A 15,650-nucleotide genomic window follows, 5' to 3' on the forward strand; every position below is an offset into this window, starting at 1 on the left:
GTGGCCCCCCGCCCCCCCCCCGCCCCGCCCTCGCCCTGCGGCGCAGCGACACCCGGGCTGGTCCAGGCGGAGCGCTCCCGCCCTGCGCCGCGTCTCCACCGCGAGCTCCGGGCCGGCTGTGCCTCCTCCCCTAAAGGGGCCGGCCCCGCGGCGCTGCGCCACCGCCGAGCCCCGGGAAGAAAGTTTGGGAGCTCGGCGGGGAGTGGGGCCGCGGGACGAAGGGGACCAGAAGGACAGACCTCCGCAGCTCCGGGACGCGGGTGCCCGAGCACACGGCAGCGGCGGAACTTCACCTTCCGGGCGGAACCCGACTCAGTCCGGGTCCGAGCTCGGCGCCAGCGGCTCTGCCCCAGGCCCCGGAGGAACTTCTTTGGCGGGCTGTCGCTGCGGGCCTTCATTGTCTCCAGGAACTCTCCGGAATCCGGAGGGGGAGGACGGATCGCGCTGCCACTGGGATTCGTCGGGAGTTCCGGCGGCAGCTGCAGCAGTGGCGGAGGCTCCCTTTGTCCTCCCAGGACCTCCCTCTCTCCCTTGCTCCCTCCCTCTGTCAGTCTGTGCGTCCCGGTGCCCCAGGCGCCGGCGCCCCAGCTGCTGGCTCCCCTCCCCTCTGGGAGCGTCCCTGGTGACTCTGGCCACCTTCGCGTCTCAACAGAGCGGATCCGAAGGGGCTGCGTGTCGGAGAGAGTCGCAGGCCCCCCGCCGCAGGATGGGGGCGGGGCGGGCCCCCGGCCCTCTTCCCCGGGCTGTGGCTGCTGGCGCTCAGCGGTCCCTGGGGGCTGCTGCGGGCCCAGGAGCAGCCCTCCTGCAGAACAGCCTTTGATCTCTACTTCGTCCTGGACAAGTGAGTGCGGGCGGGAGGGCAGGGTCTCCGGCGAGGGCGGAGGTCCGCTGGGGCTGGGGAGGCTGAGCTGTGCGCGCCCCGGGACTGGCTTTGAAACCCGCCCGCGGGAGCCCTGTTGCTGTCGCCTCGCGAAGGGCAAGCGCTTTGGGATCTGTGCGTGCTGAAGTCAGGATGGAGAGGGTGACAGAAACTCCAGGCTGCTTGGCTCCTGGGGAGGGAGGTATTCACTGCTCGCTAGTCTTGGGGGCCCACTGGGAAGAGGTCCCGGACGGGACTCTCTCCGCACCTCAGTCCTTACCCCGTCTCACCCCAGCCCCCCAACGCTGACCAGAGTTGACCGAGTTTTATCTAGACCCCAGCGCTTTCCTGGGAGCTAGGAAAAGTCTAGGATTAGCTTAACCAAGGTAGTTTACATTTCCTGCTTAGGGTGGCGTTGGGATTTATATTTGGAGTCAGGTCCTACTGGAAACAACTAGCCTGCAGGTAGTGACTCCTAAGGTGAGGGGACTTCCTCGACTCTGGGCTGCACCAAAGTTTCAGATATCGTTACTTTATTGGAAGAAGACCTCAGCTTCTCGTCTTTGTGGTTTTAAAGAAAGCACAGGTGTGAAAAGTTGACATTTCCACCCCAGGTTTCGTTTTTCTGATCAGTTCGATTTTTTTTTTTCCAGGTCTGGGAGTGTGTCAAATAACTGGATTGAAATTTACGATTTTGTCCAGCAACTTACTTTGAGATTTGTAAGGTATTTTTTCCACTTTACTTTTCTACACAGTGGAGGAAAAGTAGACCAAAGTGTAGGGTTTTCCTTTTCTGAAAACTTTAGCAGGTAAACCTATCCTGAAATGCTGATTTGTTTGCTGATATCAGGACAGTCCTGAAGTCCTGAACGGCTTCTTTCATCTGGATCCCAGAAACTTGGCTCAGACTCTGGGGAAGCATCTTCAAATACTCCTCCAAATGTCTTTGCCTTTCTGAATTTCATCTGTTTTGGATTTCAGTACTGCTTTCTCGAAATTTATCACATTAAAATAAATTTTATGCTAATAGTGTCTATAATATATTTCCCTTTCCCCTCAATGCCATCATAGAGGCCTTCACTGAAAAAACAAAGTGTTAGAAAACTTCAAATGAACATGTGTTAATAATCCACTACCAGAAAAGGCACTTGTGTGTGTGTGTGTTTAAAGAAACGACTTGTGTTTACACAATGTGTGGGTGTGTGGATGGTTTAAAATTTAACTGTTCTATTATATATGCAGTAAGCCTCGCTAAGGAAGACTGGTTTCCTCCCCTATAAAAAGCATCACTGCTATGAAATCTATCTTACTCTGTTATTTAGAGGTAACTAGGAATTAGTGGCATCTCCTTTTTAAAAATAACCTCAAGACACCAAGTTTTTGAAGATTTTTTCCTCCTTTTTTTTTCCTCTTTCTCTCTCTCTTTTTTTTTTTTAAAGAAAAAAATGCAATGAGCAAATACAAGTTTATCAAGATAATGAAAAGGACATGAATAAGAACTGTATCATTAAATATTGCTTCTTTCAGTCTTGTTAGCCCAAATGTTTTCAGTAAAACAGGCTTGGATGATCAAAACATTTTGAAAGTCATGTTGCAAGTAACTTCAAACAATCTGTAGAGGCCTAGGCAATCCTTGCTTTCTGTTATTGGCAACAGTAAAGTTATCCCTATAAAAATGTATGCCTGTCCATGTTCAATCATCAGTCCCCTGAAAAAGCCAAGTATAATAACACTCTCACTTCTGGGCAGGGTCAGAGGTAAAACTGTCTAGGAAAGAAAAATAAACAAGACTCTATATTCTTAAATGTCAAAAGCAGGACAGGCAGTTGTTTACAAATGTTCTGATTGAATCCTAGAGTGTGCAGAGATTGTCACCCGGATCATGATCAAAAGCAATAGATCATTTCAATACATTTTATTCATTTGGTCTGCGTTGCAAATTGCGGTTCTGTAACACAAGTTTATTTGCTCACTTATTCACAATACACGGTAGGAATGGAATAAGTGAAGATAATTCTGATGTTTAGTTTATAGGTCTTACAGTTTGGGAAGTTAGTAATAATTGTGTAGGGTGTCCTTGAAACAAAAAACATTCTGTGAGGAAAGTACTTAAAGCCTGAAAGATATAGCTGACTAGAGCAATTGCTACTGATTGAAAATAAGCTGTTTGAGACTTGGCCAATGGAAAATGCCAATGCAAAAGTGATTTGTTAGTTTCTCCATGACATTCTTTAAGTACTCTTGCTTCCAGGTGACTTTGACATAGACTCATTTAGCTGTGGGCATTAAGTCCAACTGGCTTTTCTCCAGTCCTAGGTATGGCTAATCATAATCACTATGGAGGGTCTGGCCTTTAAGTGATGAGGTAGAACACCAAGGGAACAAGTGTTTGTGTGAAAGAACTTTACATCTGTCCAGAATTTATCTTTCCAGTTCGTCTCTTTCTAAGTGCAGGCCCCTGTGTGTCATGGAGTAGTGTTTGGGGGCTGAGAAGCATTGATTAAGTCCAAAATGACTTATGCAGTCATGTTAAGAAGAGTTAGTATATCTGCCTAGGGAGCTCTGTTTAAAAAGAAGCCTGGACCATTCCCTGAATCTAATTTTAAATGAACCTCCCTAGCCGTACATCTGCATTGTATCAATATTTCTTTTAAAAATGTTTTAACTGCCTCTTTTCTTATTTTGCAGCCCTGAAATGAGATTATCTTTCATTGTGTTTTCTTCTCAAGCAACCATTATTTTGCCATTAACTGGAGACAGGTTAGTGCATTATCGTTTCACTGCAGGCTTTTAGTAGAGACAAATCTTAGAGGCATGATTGATATTTCCAAGTGGTGATTCAGGCCTCTCAGTGGAATCAAGCAAATGCACAGACACATCAGTTCTCTATACTAATAGAAGGGAAAGGAGGTATGAGTAATAGAAAAGAGTAGATGATCTGAAAATCAATATCATTTATATTGGTTGTGGAATGTGCACTCAACTCCAGATCTCTGCCTTAGTTGTATGGTCACTCTGTTCCGCTTTTCCCTCTCTGTTAATAAAAGTAGTTCTACATTTTTCTTGTTTGGATATGATATGCTAACTGACCAGGAATTTTAAAAACACTGAGGAGGAGAAAGATATGGTCTATGTGGATAATCTACTAGATTTGGCAGATGTCCTAAATTACTGCTCTTTCTCTGAAATCCACTGATGTTGAATGTATTCACCGTTATAAAGGAACTTACTTTATAAAGGAAGTAACTTTTATATACATACATACATACACACACACACACACACACACATGCACAAAGGGTCTTTAAAAAGTTTATGAAAAATGCATACTCTAAAAAATTATGCATGGACTTCAAAATTTTTTTGCACACAAATAAACTTGTACTCTAATTCCATTTATATTCATGTTTTTCCTTAGTGCCTTTAACAAGTTTGGCTTTTTTCAAGTCAGTATGACAATATGACTATTTCCATGTCATTTGAACACATCATGGCAAGTTAGAAGTAGTCATTGACCTATTTTAATGAATCACTGTTTCTCATTAGATCACTTTTGCTTACGAGACTAGGGGTGGAGCTTTTTCTTCATGTTTATATCTACTTCATCTAACACAAAGTATGCAAGATAATTCTTGCTCAATAAATTCTTATCGGATAAGTGAATGAATAATGAACAAATGGGTTAGCATTATTTTGAAATAAATTTTCTCCAAACTTTAGTTTTAGTAAGGGAGACTGGTCCTTTATTTTACATGTGTAGATTTCTGAAAAGCTGTGTGAATTCAGTTCTCTCTCTCTCTTCTTTTGTTTCCTGAGAGATTCTTGCTCTAGGGCTTGTGCACTTGCCAGAGAGATAGAGAGAGACAGAGAGACAGAAAGTGATTAATCACCTCCTGGGGGAAGTGGTTGTACCACAGTCCCTTCTCCTACATTCTTTGGGCATCCTGGGCATGCATGCACATGCACCCGGTGTGAGTTTTAAGTCACCGGGTCCATAACTTGAACCATGGTCAACTATGTGGGAGTCCAGTGATGTAGCCATTATGCCATCTGCTGGTCCCATCAGTTTTTCCTTTTGAGGGCCAGCAGGTGATTTGGTAGTTAAGGCAGCTGGATCCCACATGCCTCAGCTGTTGGAGCACCTGACCCTGTGACTTGAAAATCCACTTCCATGGCCAGAATCCTGAGAGGAGAATGGAGGAGAAGATATCGCAGCATGGCCATTCTCTCTGGTGGGGTGCAGGGGGACAGGGGACTGCTTTCTTACTTTCTCTTTCTCTGTCTGCCTGTCTGTCTCTCTCTGGTAATCACCTGTGCCCTATAGCAAAAACTAGGAAAAAAATAAAAGCAGTTTTTCTTTCTTTTGTAAATTAAATTTTCCCTTAAAAAGATCAGGAAAACGTAATATTTAAAGGGACTCAGGGAGAGAACTTGTTTGTAATTCATCGAATAGAAAAGCTTCTAACTTCTTTGTGCTTTAAGTTTCTCTTTTCTGGGAGAGGAAACCTCTCTGTGGAAGGTGAGTCCTCAGTGTCCCATTGTGATCTCCCTTCCCTACTTTCTTGTGTGTGTGTGGGCCCTGTAGAGAGCAGACCAATAGTTCCCTTACAGCCAAGTACAGCAGCTTTCTATGTCCAGCGACGTCACAGTTCTTTCCTTTGCAAAGAGATGTTTTCTTCCTTGCTCAGCTTTATTTCCAAAGAAGCAGCTTTGGATGCAGCCTTTCAAGAACAACAAAACAAAACAAAAACCCACTAAAACCAAACAAACAATTTTATCCAATGTTAACATTTATGGCATGCATATATATAGAAAAGCACTTAGCATAAAGTCAGACACGGAGAAGACACTCAGTAATTGACAGCTGCATACGTCGTGCCAGGTTCTCTGCTAGGCACTTTACATATGGGTCCTCCAGCGCCTTGAAGATGAAGCGTAGTCACTGGTCTACCAGACTGGGCTTGCTCAGCCATGCATGGAAGGAAATTACATCTTTAAGTCAGAGATTCTTCCTTTCTCTTTGTCTGAATCTAATAGAGGACAGACTGACATGAGTTAAAGAAGCCTCTGTTTTAAGAGGCAGCATGATGTCACAGTTAGGAGTCGCTGGTCCAAGTCTATCTGAGTTTAGATCTTGGCTCTCCAGTTCATTCGCTAGATGGTGAAAGACAAGTTGCTTAGCTTCTTTTTACCTCAGTTTTCCCACCCTATGTGATAAAGATGACAATGATGATGGTTGTGATACCTTCATCATAAGGGTGTTGTAAGAATTGAATGTGATGAGTGTGGAGTATGTAGGACAGAGTCCGGTACCTATATATTCAAGAGATAAAACACTTTATTATTATCGTAATCACCTGGAGCTAGGGAATATTCAGTATTGGAAGGATCTGGGAAGAATATGCTTATGTAAAGTAAATATTTCCTGCTTGAAAGGGTTTATAATATTCTAGGAGGAGTTTTAGTAATGCTACTTACAACTTATTTCACACATAGCTGGCTCCTCTGTCTCTTTTTAGATATAAATATTTTCAGTTTTAATGAAGTGATCCATTCATGGTATGCTGAATTAGATTTGGGTGGCAGAAAATGTACTAAGAAGGCCTGGGCTAGAGTTCTACTTTTGACACTTACTGTTTTGAAAATTTGTAGCAAATTATCTACTCTGTGTCAGTTTTTTAAGTCTATATATGTGGACATAAAATCTGCTCTATTTTATTAAAGGATTGCTGTGAAAATTAAAATGCATAGTACATAAAAAGGTACTTTTAAATACCATAGAACAGTCTTCAGTAATTTTTTTCTTTTATTGTGGTATTTTTTATTAATTTTATTTCATTGAATTAGTAACTTCTCACATTTCTATGCTTTTCTCTATTTGGAGGTAGGGTCATTCTTCTTTCATTACCCACTTTCAAGGGTGTAGAAACAATTCACATATTTAGATGAAAGGCCACTGAACCGGTGTTTCCACACTGTTGTGAATCTTTGTTTCAAAATCTAGAAATTGGAATTCTACACATGGACTTGATGTCATAGATCACACCACAGTTAGACCTGAATGCATGAGGAAAGCAAAGGTTAACCCCGCGGGTTGTGCAACTGTGGTTTCCATGACTCCTGTTTCTTCAGGACCTTGGTAAATATGAGAAGTGGCTCTTTCGTGTTTCTCAGAGTGTTGCTAAAGATGTTCAGTAGCGGTGAGGCAAGATTGGCAGTAAGTGCTTACATTAGGGCTGTGTCTTTTGTTACGGCCTCAGCATGGCATTCCAGTACCATGTAAATACCTGAAAACAATAATACACATGTCAAAAAGTCATCAGTTCTACATTTTATATACTCATCATTGAACAATTTCATTCTTTGAAGTACTTCAGCTTGAAGCACTCCTTTCTTTCTCTTGGCCTCATGCTTTTTTTTCTCTGTATGTCTGTTTACCCATCTCTACTTACCTACCAACCTTATATACAATGTACTGAACACTATGGGCCCCGGGGGGCGGGAGTAACGCGATGTTGAGTTATCTAGGGTGTGTGGTGTGGGTGTGAGGGTGTGTGCACGCATGCAAGGGCATGCACACACACATAAATAGCCTAGGGGTTCATTATAATGATAAGAGTCAGGTAAGGGGAAGGTTCCAAGTGTAAATTCAGTGAGAAAATATCTAGTCTGAATATTACAGAATTTGGAATCAGGACTAATTTTAGAGGATATTTTTTGTTACCATATTGGATAACTGGGAATAGTGAATTATCTTAATATTGCAGTAGTGATTTAGTTGAAAACATTTACTGGACAATTACAATGTGCCAAGCAGTGTACTTGGCTTGCATAACCTCATTAAATCCGTGTATCAGTGTATTAGATACTAGTTATTATCTCAACTTTACAGATGAGAAAGTTAAGCTAAGAAAGGTAATGCAGCTTGTCCAAGGATATACAGTTAACAAGTGGCAACTGGTCTTTTAAAGTTTAAAGCTAATCATGCCACTCTCATGCTTAAAACCATCTAATGACTTAGAATAAAAAGCAAATACCACATTGGCCTATGAGCCCTACCTGTTTGCCCTGGTTGGTCCTTTCCCACAGACTTTTGTACAGTCTAGCCGACTGGCTTCCTTTCCATTCCCTAAATAAGCCAAGCTTGTTTCTATATTAGGACTATTGCTTTTTCTCTGCCCTGAATCTTCTTCTCATGGCTAGCCCATCCTGATCATTTAGGCTGCATCTCAGGTTCTCCCTCTTTCCTCTCTTGCTCTCTTTATTTATTTATTTTATTTTTTAGAGTGATTTTTGCTATAGGGTGTATGTACTTGCTGGAAAGACAGACAGGAAGTGAGAAATCCACCCCCCACCCCCCCACCCCCAAGGTGGATGACCATGCTGCAATCCCTTCTCTTCCATTCTCCTCTTGAGATTTTGGGCATGCACACACATGCATCCAGTGTGAATTTTAAGCTGCCAGATCTGAGACTGACTCGAACCACGGTCAGCTATGTGGGAGTCCAGTGACATAACCATTGTGCAATCTGCTGGTCCCCATATGTCTCCTCTTCTAAGAGCCTTGCTGGACCACTAAGTTTAAGGGAACCCTGTTCCTCTCTTACAATGCTCTGTTTGGTTATCACTTTTTGAATTTGTTCTGTTAACTAATCATTTCATTTTTATCTCCATGACCCTAATGTTAACATGGGAGCTGTGGGACCTTCTTCATCTTGTTCTCCCCTATTTTCCAGCACCTAAAACATAGCCTATACATAGTAGAAGCTCAAAGAATATTTGTTGAATCAGTTATTCAATTGGTCTGGTGCCAGAAACAAGTTATTTTTTATTTATTTTTAAAATTTGCTATACGCTGTATGTACTTGCTGAAGAGAGGCAGAGGGACAGAAAGAGGGAGAGGAAAAATACACTTCATAGGGAATGGTCATGTGTAATCTCTTCTTGTCCATGCCTCCTTCCTTTATTGGGCATGTACACAAATGTGCCCAATGTGTTTCTCAGGCTGCTGGGTCTGGAAAATGAACTGCAGGGGCGGTCATGTGATATCTGGCTGCCTTAATTACCAGGCCATGGAACCAGTCCCATAATTTCAATTTTTATATATCTAGGTTGTTTGATTTTATTTCAACAAGTTTGCATGCATATTATTTATGAAAGATTAAATAGATGCTTACATTAAAACTTAGAGATCAGGTGGGGCCACAGTGGTTACACTACTGGACCTGCATGGGAAATGGGCTTGGTTTGTGTCTCTTTTTCTCTATCAGAGAAAACACATAAACTTTAAAAAGAGTGTTACTGGCTTCTATGGTCATAGATAGCTGTCTTGGAGTCACAATGGAATTCAAGGTTGAAAAGAAAAAGCATTTAGGAATAGAGCTAATTGAACTCTTTCCTTGGAGACTCCTGAAAGCTCCTTGTTAGCGTGGAAAGACCAGGATTGGACCTTAGGTCCAACAGACATAGGAGCTACGTGCTGGCCGTATGACTGTGCACAGTTACTTAACCCCTTGCTGCCCAATTCCTGGGCCAAGTAAAAAGAGCTGATCATTCCTTCAGTATAGTGATGTTATGACACTGGTCTATAATGCATTGAGAAGGTCTAATTAAGGGTCTGACACATACAGAGTACACAGCAAATGCTTGTCACTTTGTTAACTCACCTTTCTTTGCTTTTATCATCTACTCGCACTACCTCTATTTTTGTATTTCTCATTTAAAATTTCTCATTTTTCTAGCTCTATTGCTGTTTTAATAATTAGAGAGGAGGAGGTTAAGGCTAACCTAGGGTTTGGAGGTTACCAGTGTACATCATCATCATCATTTTTGTCATGAAGTATCAGGATTCTTTTTTTTTTTTTTTAATTTGCTATAGACACATGCACTTGCCAAAGAGACAGAGACAGAGGGAAAGTGAGAAAGTACCTCTCATGGAGGTGGCCAGGTTGCAGTCCCTTCTCCTCCGTTCTCTCAGGATTTTGGGCACACATACACATGTGCCTGACTCGTTTTTCAAGGTGTGGGATCTGAGACCAGAACTTCAGGATTGGCCATATGGGATCCAGCCACCTGAACCTCCACACCACCAGCTGGCCTATGTGTCAGGATTCTTACAGAAGTGTAATAAAACGAGGTGACTTTGTTCACAGTGACACGCTAAGCAGTTAGATCCAGCAGAATTCATGCGCAGGTCTGATGCCGAGCGTGAGCATTTGACCACTGTGCTGCACTGACTCAGACTCTGTTCCCCTTCTCTGGTTTTCACATTAGTCAGAATTTGTTGTAATTCAAAAACAGTCATCATCTCAATTTATTTTATTCTTACAGACCAGTGAAGTGGTGAGAGGAAGTGACAATTGCTGGGTCAGGTGTTTTTTTTTTTTTTTTTAATTTGTTAGGGAAGTAATTTAATTACTCTTGCCTAAAAGAGTCTGCTTTGGCCATGTTGTGCTAACGTCAGGGGGTCTGGGCACGATAGCAGCTCGGGTTCTAGTGATGGGCATGTTAGCGGTTACTTTCAATAAAGTCTCTATTTGCTTTATGAGTTCTAGTATGTTCTAAAAAATTAGCTGCACTGTTCCTCATGGAAGACAGACCTGGCACATGGAAGTGGTAAAACGCAGTGGTCCATTTCTTATGGCTCAATAGGGCAATAGAAATGGAATAAAAAAAATGCAGAATGCAGCAGGCGTGAGCTTCAGGTGTGAGCTGAGTACTGCACTTTGGTAAATGCAGACTAAATTGGAGAAAATTTTTCACACAGGTCAGATGGTGTGGGGTACTTTGTGTTAGTGAGTATTGTTGGATCCAGCATTGCTACCTTGGATTCTTTGGTCTGGTCTTGGAACCCCAGAGACGTTGGCATATGTTGTTACCAGAGTGAGGTATTAAATAATAAACACGTTTTTATAAGAAGCACAGCAACATATAGCTAAGTTAGTTAGTTCCTCATGCATGATAGGATGTATTAGCAACATTCATCTTTAGGAAAAAAAATTTAAATGGAGGAGCTAGGAGAGGATGAATGACCTTTCTACAATTTATCCTTCACGAACTGTGTAGTGCAGTAGTGTACAATACAGTTAAGTAGAAGTGTAGATATATTTGAATGAACATATTTCTCTTTCTGTCACTCTGGCTGATGTCATGGTTTGTTAAAGGAAGGAGGCATTAAAAGTTGTAGATAAAGTTCACTGAGCACTTATTCTGTATCACACGTTTTGCTAAATGCTTTATATGTTATAGCTCAGATAAAGTATCATACTATGTGGATTATAAATCATTAGTAGCTGGGTACAGACATAAATAACATCCTGAGAATATTGTTTTGTTTCACGTTCTACTCAATGTAGTACATTTTATGTTCTAAAAAAACATTTAAGTAGGTTATGTGACTGACTAATCATAACATTTTTGTGCATTGCTACATTTTGTTTTAGAATTACTCCAGGATTGGACCTTAGGTCCAACAGACATAGGAGCTACGTGCTGGCCGTATGACTGTGCACAGTTACTTAACCCCTTGCTGCCCAATTCCTGGGCCAAGTAAAAAGAGCTGATCATTCCTTCAGTATAGTGATGTTATGACACTGGTCTATAATGCATTGAGAAGGTCTAATTAAGGGTCTGACACATACAGAGTACACAGCAAATGCTTGTCACTTTGTTAACTCACCTTTCTTTGCTTTTATCATCTACTCGCACTACCTCTATTTTTGTATTTCTCATTTAAAATTTCTCATTTTTCTAGCTCTATTGCTGTTTTAATAATTAGAGAGGAGGAGGTTAAGGCTAACCTAGGGTTTGGAGGTTACCAGTGTACATCATCATCATCATTTTTGTCATGAAGTATCAGGATTCTTTTTTTTTTTTTTTAATTTGCTATAGACACATGCACTTGCCAAAGAGACAGAGACAGAGGGAAAGTGAGAAAGTACCTCTCATGGAGGTGGCCAGGTTGCAGTCCCTTCTCCTCCGTTCTCTCAGGATTTTGGGCACACATACACATGTGCCTGACTCGTTTTTCAAGGTGTGGGATCTGAGACCAGAACTTCAGGATTGGCCATATGGGATCCAGCCACCTGAACCTCCACACCACCAGCTGGCCTATGTGTCAGGATTCTTACAGAAGTGTAATAAAACGAGGTGACTTTGTTCACAGTGACACGCTAAGCAGTTAGATCCAGCAGAATTCATGCGCAGGTCTGATGCCGAGCGTGAGCATTTGACCACTGTGCTGCACTGACTCAGACTCTGTTCCCCTTCTCTGGTTTTCACATTAGTCAGAATTTGTTGTAATTCAAAAACAGTCATCATCTCAATTTATTTTATTCTTACAGACCAGTGAAGTGGTGAGAGGAAGTGACAATTGCTGGGTCAGGTGTTTTTTTTTTTTTTTTTTTAATTTGTTAGGGAAGTAATTTAATTACTCTTGCCTAAAAGAGTCTGCTTTGGCCATGTTGTGCTAACGTCAGGGGGTCTGGGCACGATAGCAGCTCGGGTTCTAGTGATGGGCATGTTAGCGGTTACTTTCAATAAAGTCTCTATTTGCTTTATGAGTTCTAGTATGTTCTAAAAAATTAGCTGCACTGTTCCTCATGGAAGACAGACCTGGCACATGGAAGTGGTAAAACGCAGTGGTCCATTTCTTATGGCTCAATAGGGCAATAGAAATGGAATAAAAAAAATGCAGAATGCAGCAGGCGTGAGCTTCAGGTGTGAGCTGAGTACTGCACTTTGGTAAATGCAGACTAAATTGGAGAAAATTTTTCACACAGGTCAGATGGTGTGGGGTACTTTGTGTTAGTGAGTATTGTTGGATCCAGCATTGCTACCTTGGATTCTTTGGTCTGGTCTTGGAACCCCAGAGACGTTGGCATATGTTGTTACCAGAGTGAGGTATTAAATAATAAACACGTTTTTATAAGAAGCACAGCAACATATAGCTAAGTTAGTTAGTTCCTCATGCATGATAGGATGTATTAGCAACATTCATCTTTAGGAAAAAAAATTTAAATGGAGGAGCTAGGAGAGGATGAATGACCTTTCTACAATTTATCCTTCACGAACTGTGTAGTGCAGTAGTGTACAATACAGTTAAGTAGAAGTGTAGATATATTTGAATGAACATATTTCTCTTTCTGTCACTCTGGCTGATGTCATGGTTTGTTAAAGGAAGGAGGCATTAAAAGTTGTAGATAAAGTTCACTGAGCACTTATTCTGTATCACACGTTTTGCTAAATGCTTTATATGTTATAGCTCAGATAAAGTATCATACTATGTGGATTATAAATCATTAGTAGCTGGGTACAGACATAAATAACATCCTGAGAATATTGTTTTGTTTCACGTTCTACTCAATGTAGTACATTTTATGTTCTAAAAAAACATTTAAGTAGGTTATGTGACTGACTAATCATAACATTTTTGTGCATTGCTACATTTTGTTTTAGAATTACTGTTATTTCAAGGATATTAAGTCCCTGGGTAATTATCTCTTGAGGATAAAGTACAGAATTAACGTATGATGTAACTACCTATAGTATTTCATATTTGTACAATTATGTAAGTTGGCAAGTGGCAACATGGATGTGTGAAGCCTTTAACTTTGTGGCAGATTATTTTTCAGTGCTTCTATTAAAGTGCTACACACACACACACACACCTTTGTGTATCTATTTATATGGGGACAAGTGTGAGGGAAAATGGAATTAAAGTACAAGTTTATTTTGGTGCAGAAACTTTTGAAATTTATGAATAGCTTTTTCAAAATATGCAGTTTCCTTGAACTTTTTGAGGAGAGCTTTATATGAATACATCTGCTTTAGGCCTGGGTCTAACTCAGCCAGTGGAATGCAGCAGACACAAATAGGAATCTGTGCCAATTTCAGTTCCAGGTCTAAGATGTAATAAGATTTGGGAGATTTTCGCATTGTGCCCTTAGAAACCATCTGCCATGTAAACATGGCCCTGAGACCGCCATGTTAGGAGGGAGCCCCAACTGGCATGTGGAGGCTTGTGGCGTAGAATCAGCACTCTGGTCAGCAGTCCTAGTTGAGTTACAAGTCCATAGCCAGAACCAACACCAGTACCAACTTGTCAGCCATGTTGAGTGAGGTCTTTTCAACCCCGCAAAGCCACTCCAGCTTCCCAGCTAGGAACTTATGAAATGTAAGAACTGCTTATTCAATGCACAGTATCATAAGGAACAATTGTGTTTATACTACTAGTTTTGGGGTAGATTATTATGTAGGAGTAGGTAGCAAAAGTTGAATTTGTGACTAGGGTATAAGCCAAAAGACTTTGAGGAGATTAATACTGGGATGTTAGAAAAACCATGACTTCTTTCCTATGCAAAAATGTGTGATGGCTTTTCTCATGACTCAATAGCAAAGACTGGAAAGGGAGTGAGAAAATTGTTGCTAGAGGTAGAAGCAGAAATAGCCCTTGTGTGTAGTGGTAGGAAGTCTGGTGGGAATGTGGGAAACAGAAATCGTACGTAATCAATTTGTGAATGTAGCCAAGGACACTTCCAGGAAGAAGGTTGAAGGTGTCAGTTGGCTTCTTTTAACTACTCTGGTGACACCTGAGAGGAGTGAGATGAGCTAAAGAAGGAACTTAGGAGTTTTCAAGCAGGACTTGGAAGAAATACGGAGTTGGGACATGATGAATTTAGAAATGAAACTCCTCTCATCCTCAGTCTTTCTTGGCAAATTACTCCTCCAGTTTAAGAGCTGGTTTTAGGTTGGTAATAAAACTCAGACTGCTGCCTGTACAGCGTGGCATCAGAGGAAATGTCAGATTAAGGGTGCAGCTGAAACACACTTTATTAAGGCTTCAGGAAAGCTAAGCTGATGCCTTGGCAACCTTCTCATCTCGACAAAAAGACTTACAAGAATTTAAAGGTGAACCTCATAGGTACTTTCAGGTGAATAATATGGCTGCTAAGAATCTTCTGTGTGGTTGTCTCATTTGACTTATAACCTAAAGTAGAAAAGAGTCTCTTTTGAAGATACTTTGTGGATGCTTGTGATTTTGCCCAATAATTTGATACATAGGAATCTCACAAAACTTTGAAATCTTTACATCAACTTGGATTAAAAAGAAACAACTTGAAAATGAAGAAGACTTCTGAGCCTTCATCTTCCTATGGGCAGGAAGGAATTAAAATTTGGACTATTTCTTATGAAATAGGAAGGATGACTCACAAACACATTGGCTACATTCACAAGTTGATTAGAATGTCTTTAAAGCTGAAGAGAGTTTTTTTTTTTTTAATTATTTTTTATGATGGTTTTTGCCATAGGACATCTGCACTAGCCAGAGAGGAGGAGACAGAGACAGCAGTGTGATGGAAAGTGAGGATACACCCTCCAGGGAGGATTGCCACACTGCAATCCGTTTTCTTCCATTCTCTCTCTTCTTGGAATTTTGGGCATGCAAATACACGTGCCTGGTGTGATTTTCAAGCCATTGGATTGAACTTGAACCATAGTCTGCCTCTTGGAATTCAGTGCTTTAATCTCTGTGTCACCTTCTGGCCCCACCCTGGTGTATAGCCGGGTGGAAAACTACAGTGCACCTGCAGAGAGAGATGTGAGAGTAGCCCTGAATTGTGTGTGAGGCGTATCACCATGTGGAATCTCGGTATGCACTTGTAGGGGTGCCCAACAGATTGGCGTAAATTGAAATCCAGAAAGTACTTTAAAATCTAGGAAAGTTTAGATGGTATGCATTGGAAAGTTCAAGTACTATATGGATGCAGTATGTAAAACAAACAAACAAAAA

The 15,650-nt window shown here is 41.4% G+C and overlaps 1 protein-coding gene across 1 annotated transcript in view; it reads left to right on the top strand.

Moving 5' to 3' along the window:
* The first annotated feature begins 734 nt into the window (after positions 1-734).
* Positions 735-15,650, top strand: part of ANTXR2 (ANTXR cell adhesion molecule 2) — a 175,100-nt gene continuing 160,184 nt past the window's right edge. The window contains exons 1-3 of the mRNA XM_006151459.3: positions 735-841; positions 1,513-1,584; positions 3,548-3,619. Of these exons, the coding sequence (XP_006151521.2) occupies positions 3,555-3,619 (65 nt within the window). The 5' untranslated portion in view covers positions 735-841; positions 1,513-1,584; positions 3,548-3,554. The remainder of the gene's footprint in view (positions 842-1,512; positions 1,585-3,547; positions 3,620-15,650) is intronic.

Source organism: Tupaia chinensis, unplaced genomic scaffold, assembly GCF_000334495.1.
Source record: "Tupaia chinensis unplaced genomic scaffold, TupChi_1.0 Scaffold000318_1, whole genome shotgun sequence".
Lineage (NCBI taxonomy): Eukaryota > Metazoa > Chordata > Mammalia > Scandentia > Tupaiidae > Tupaia > Tupaia belangeri.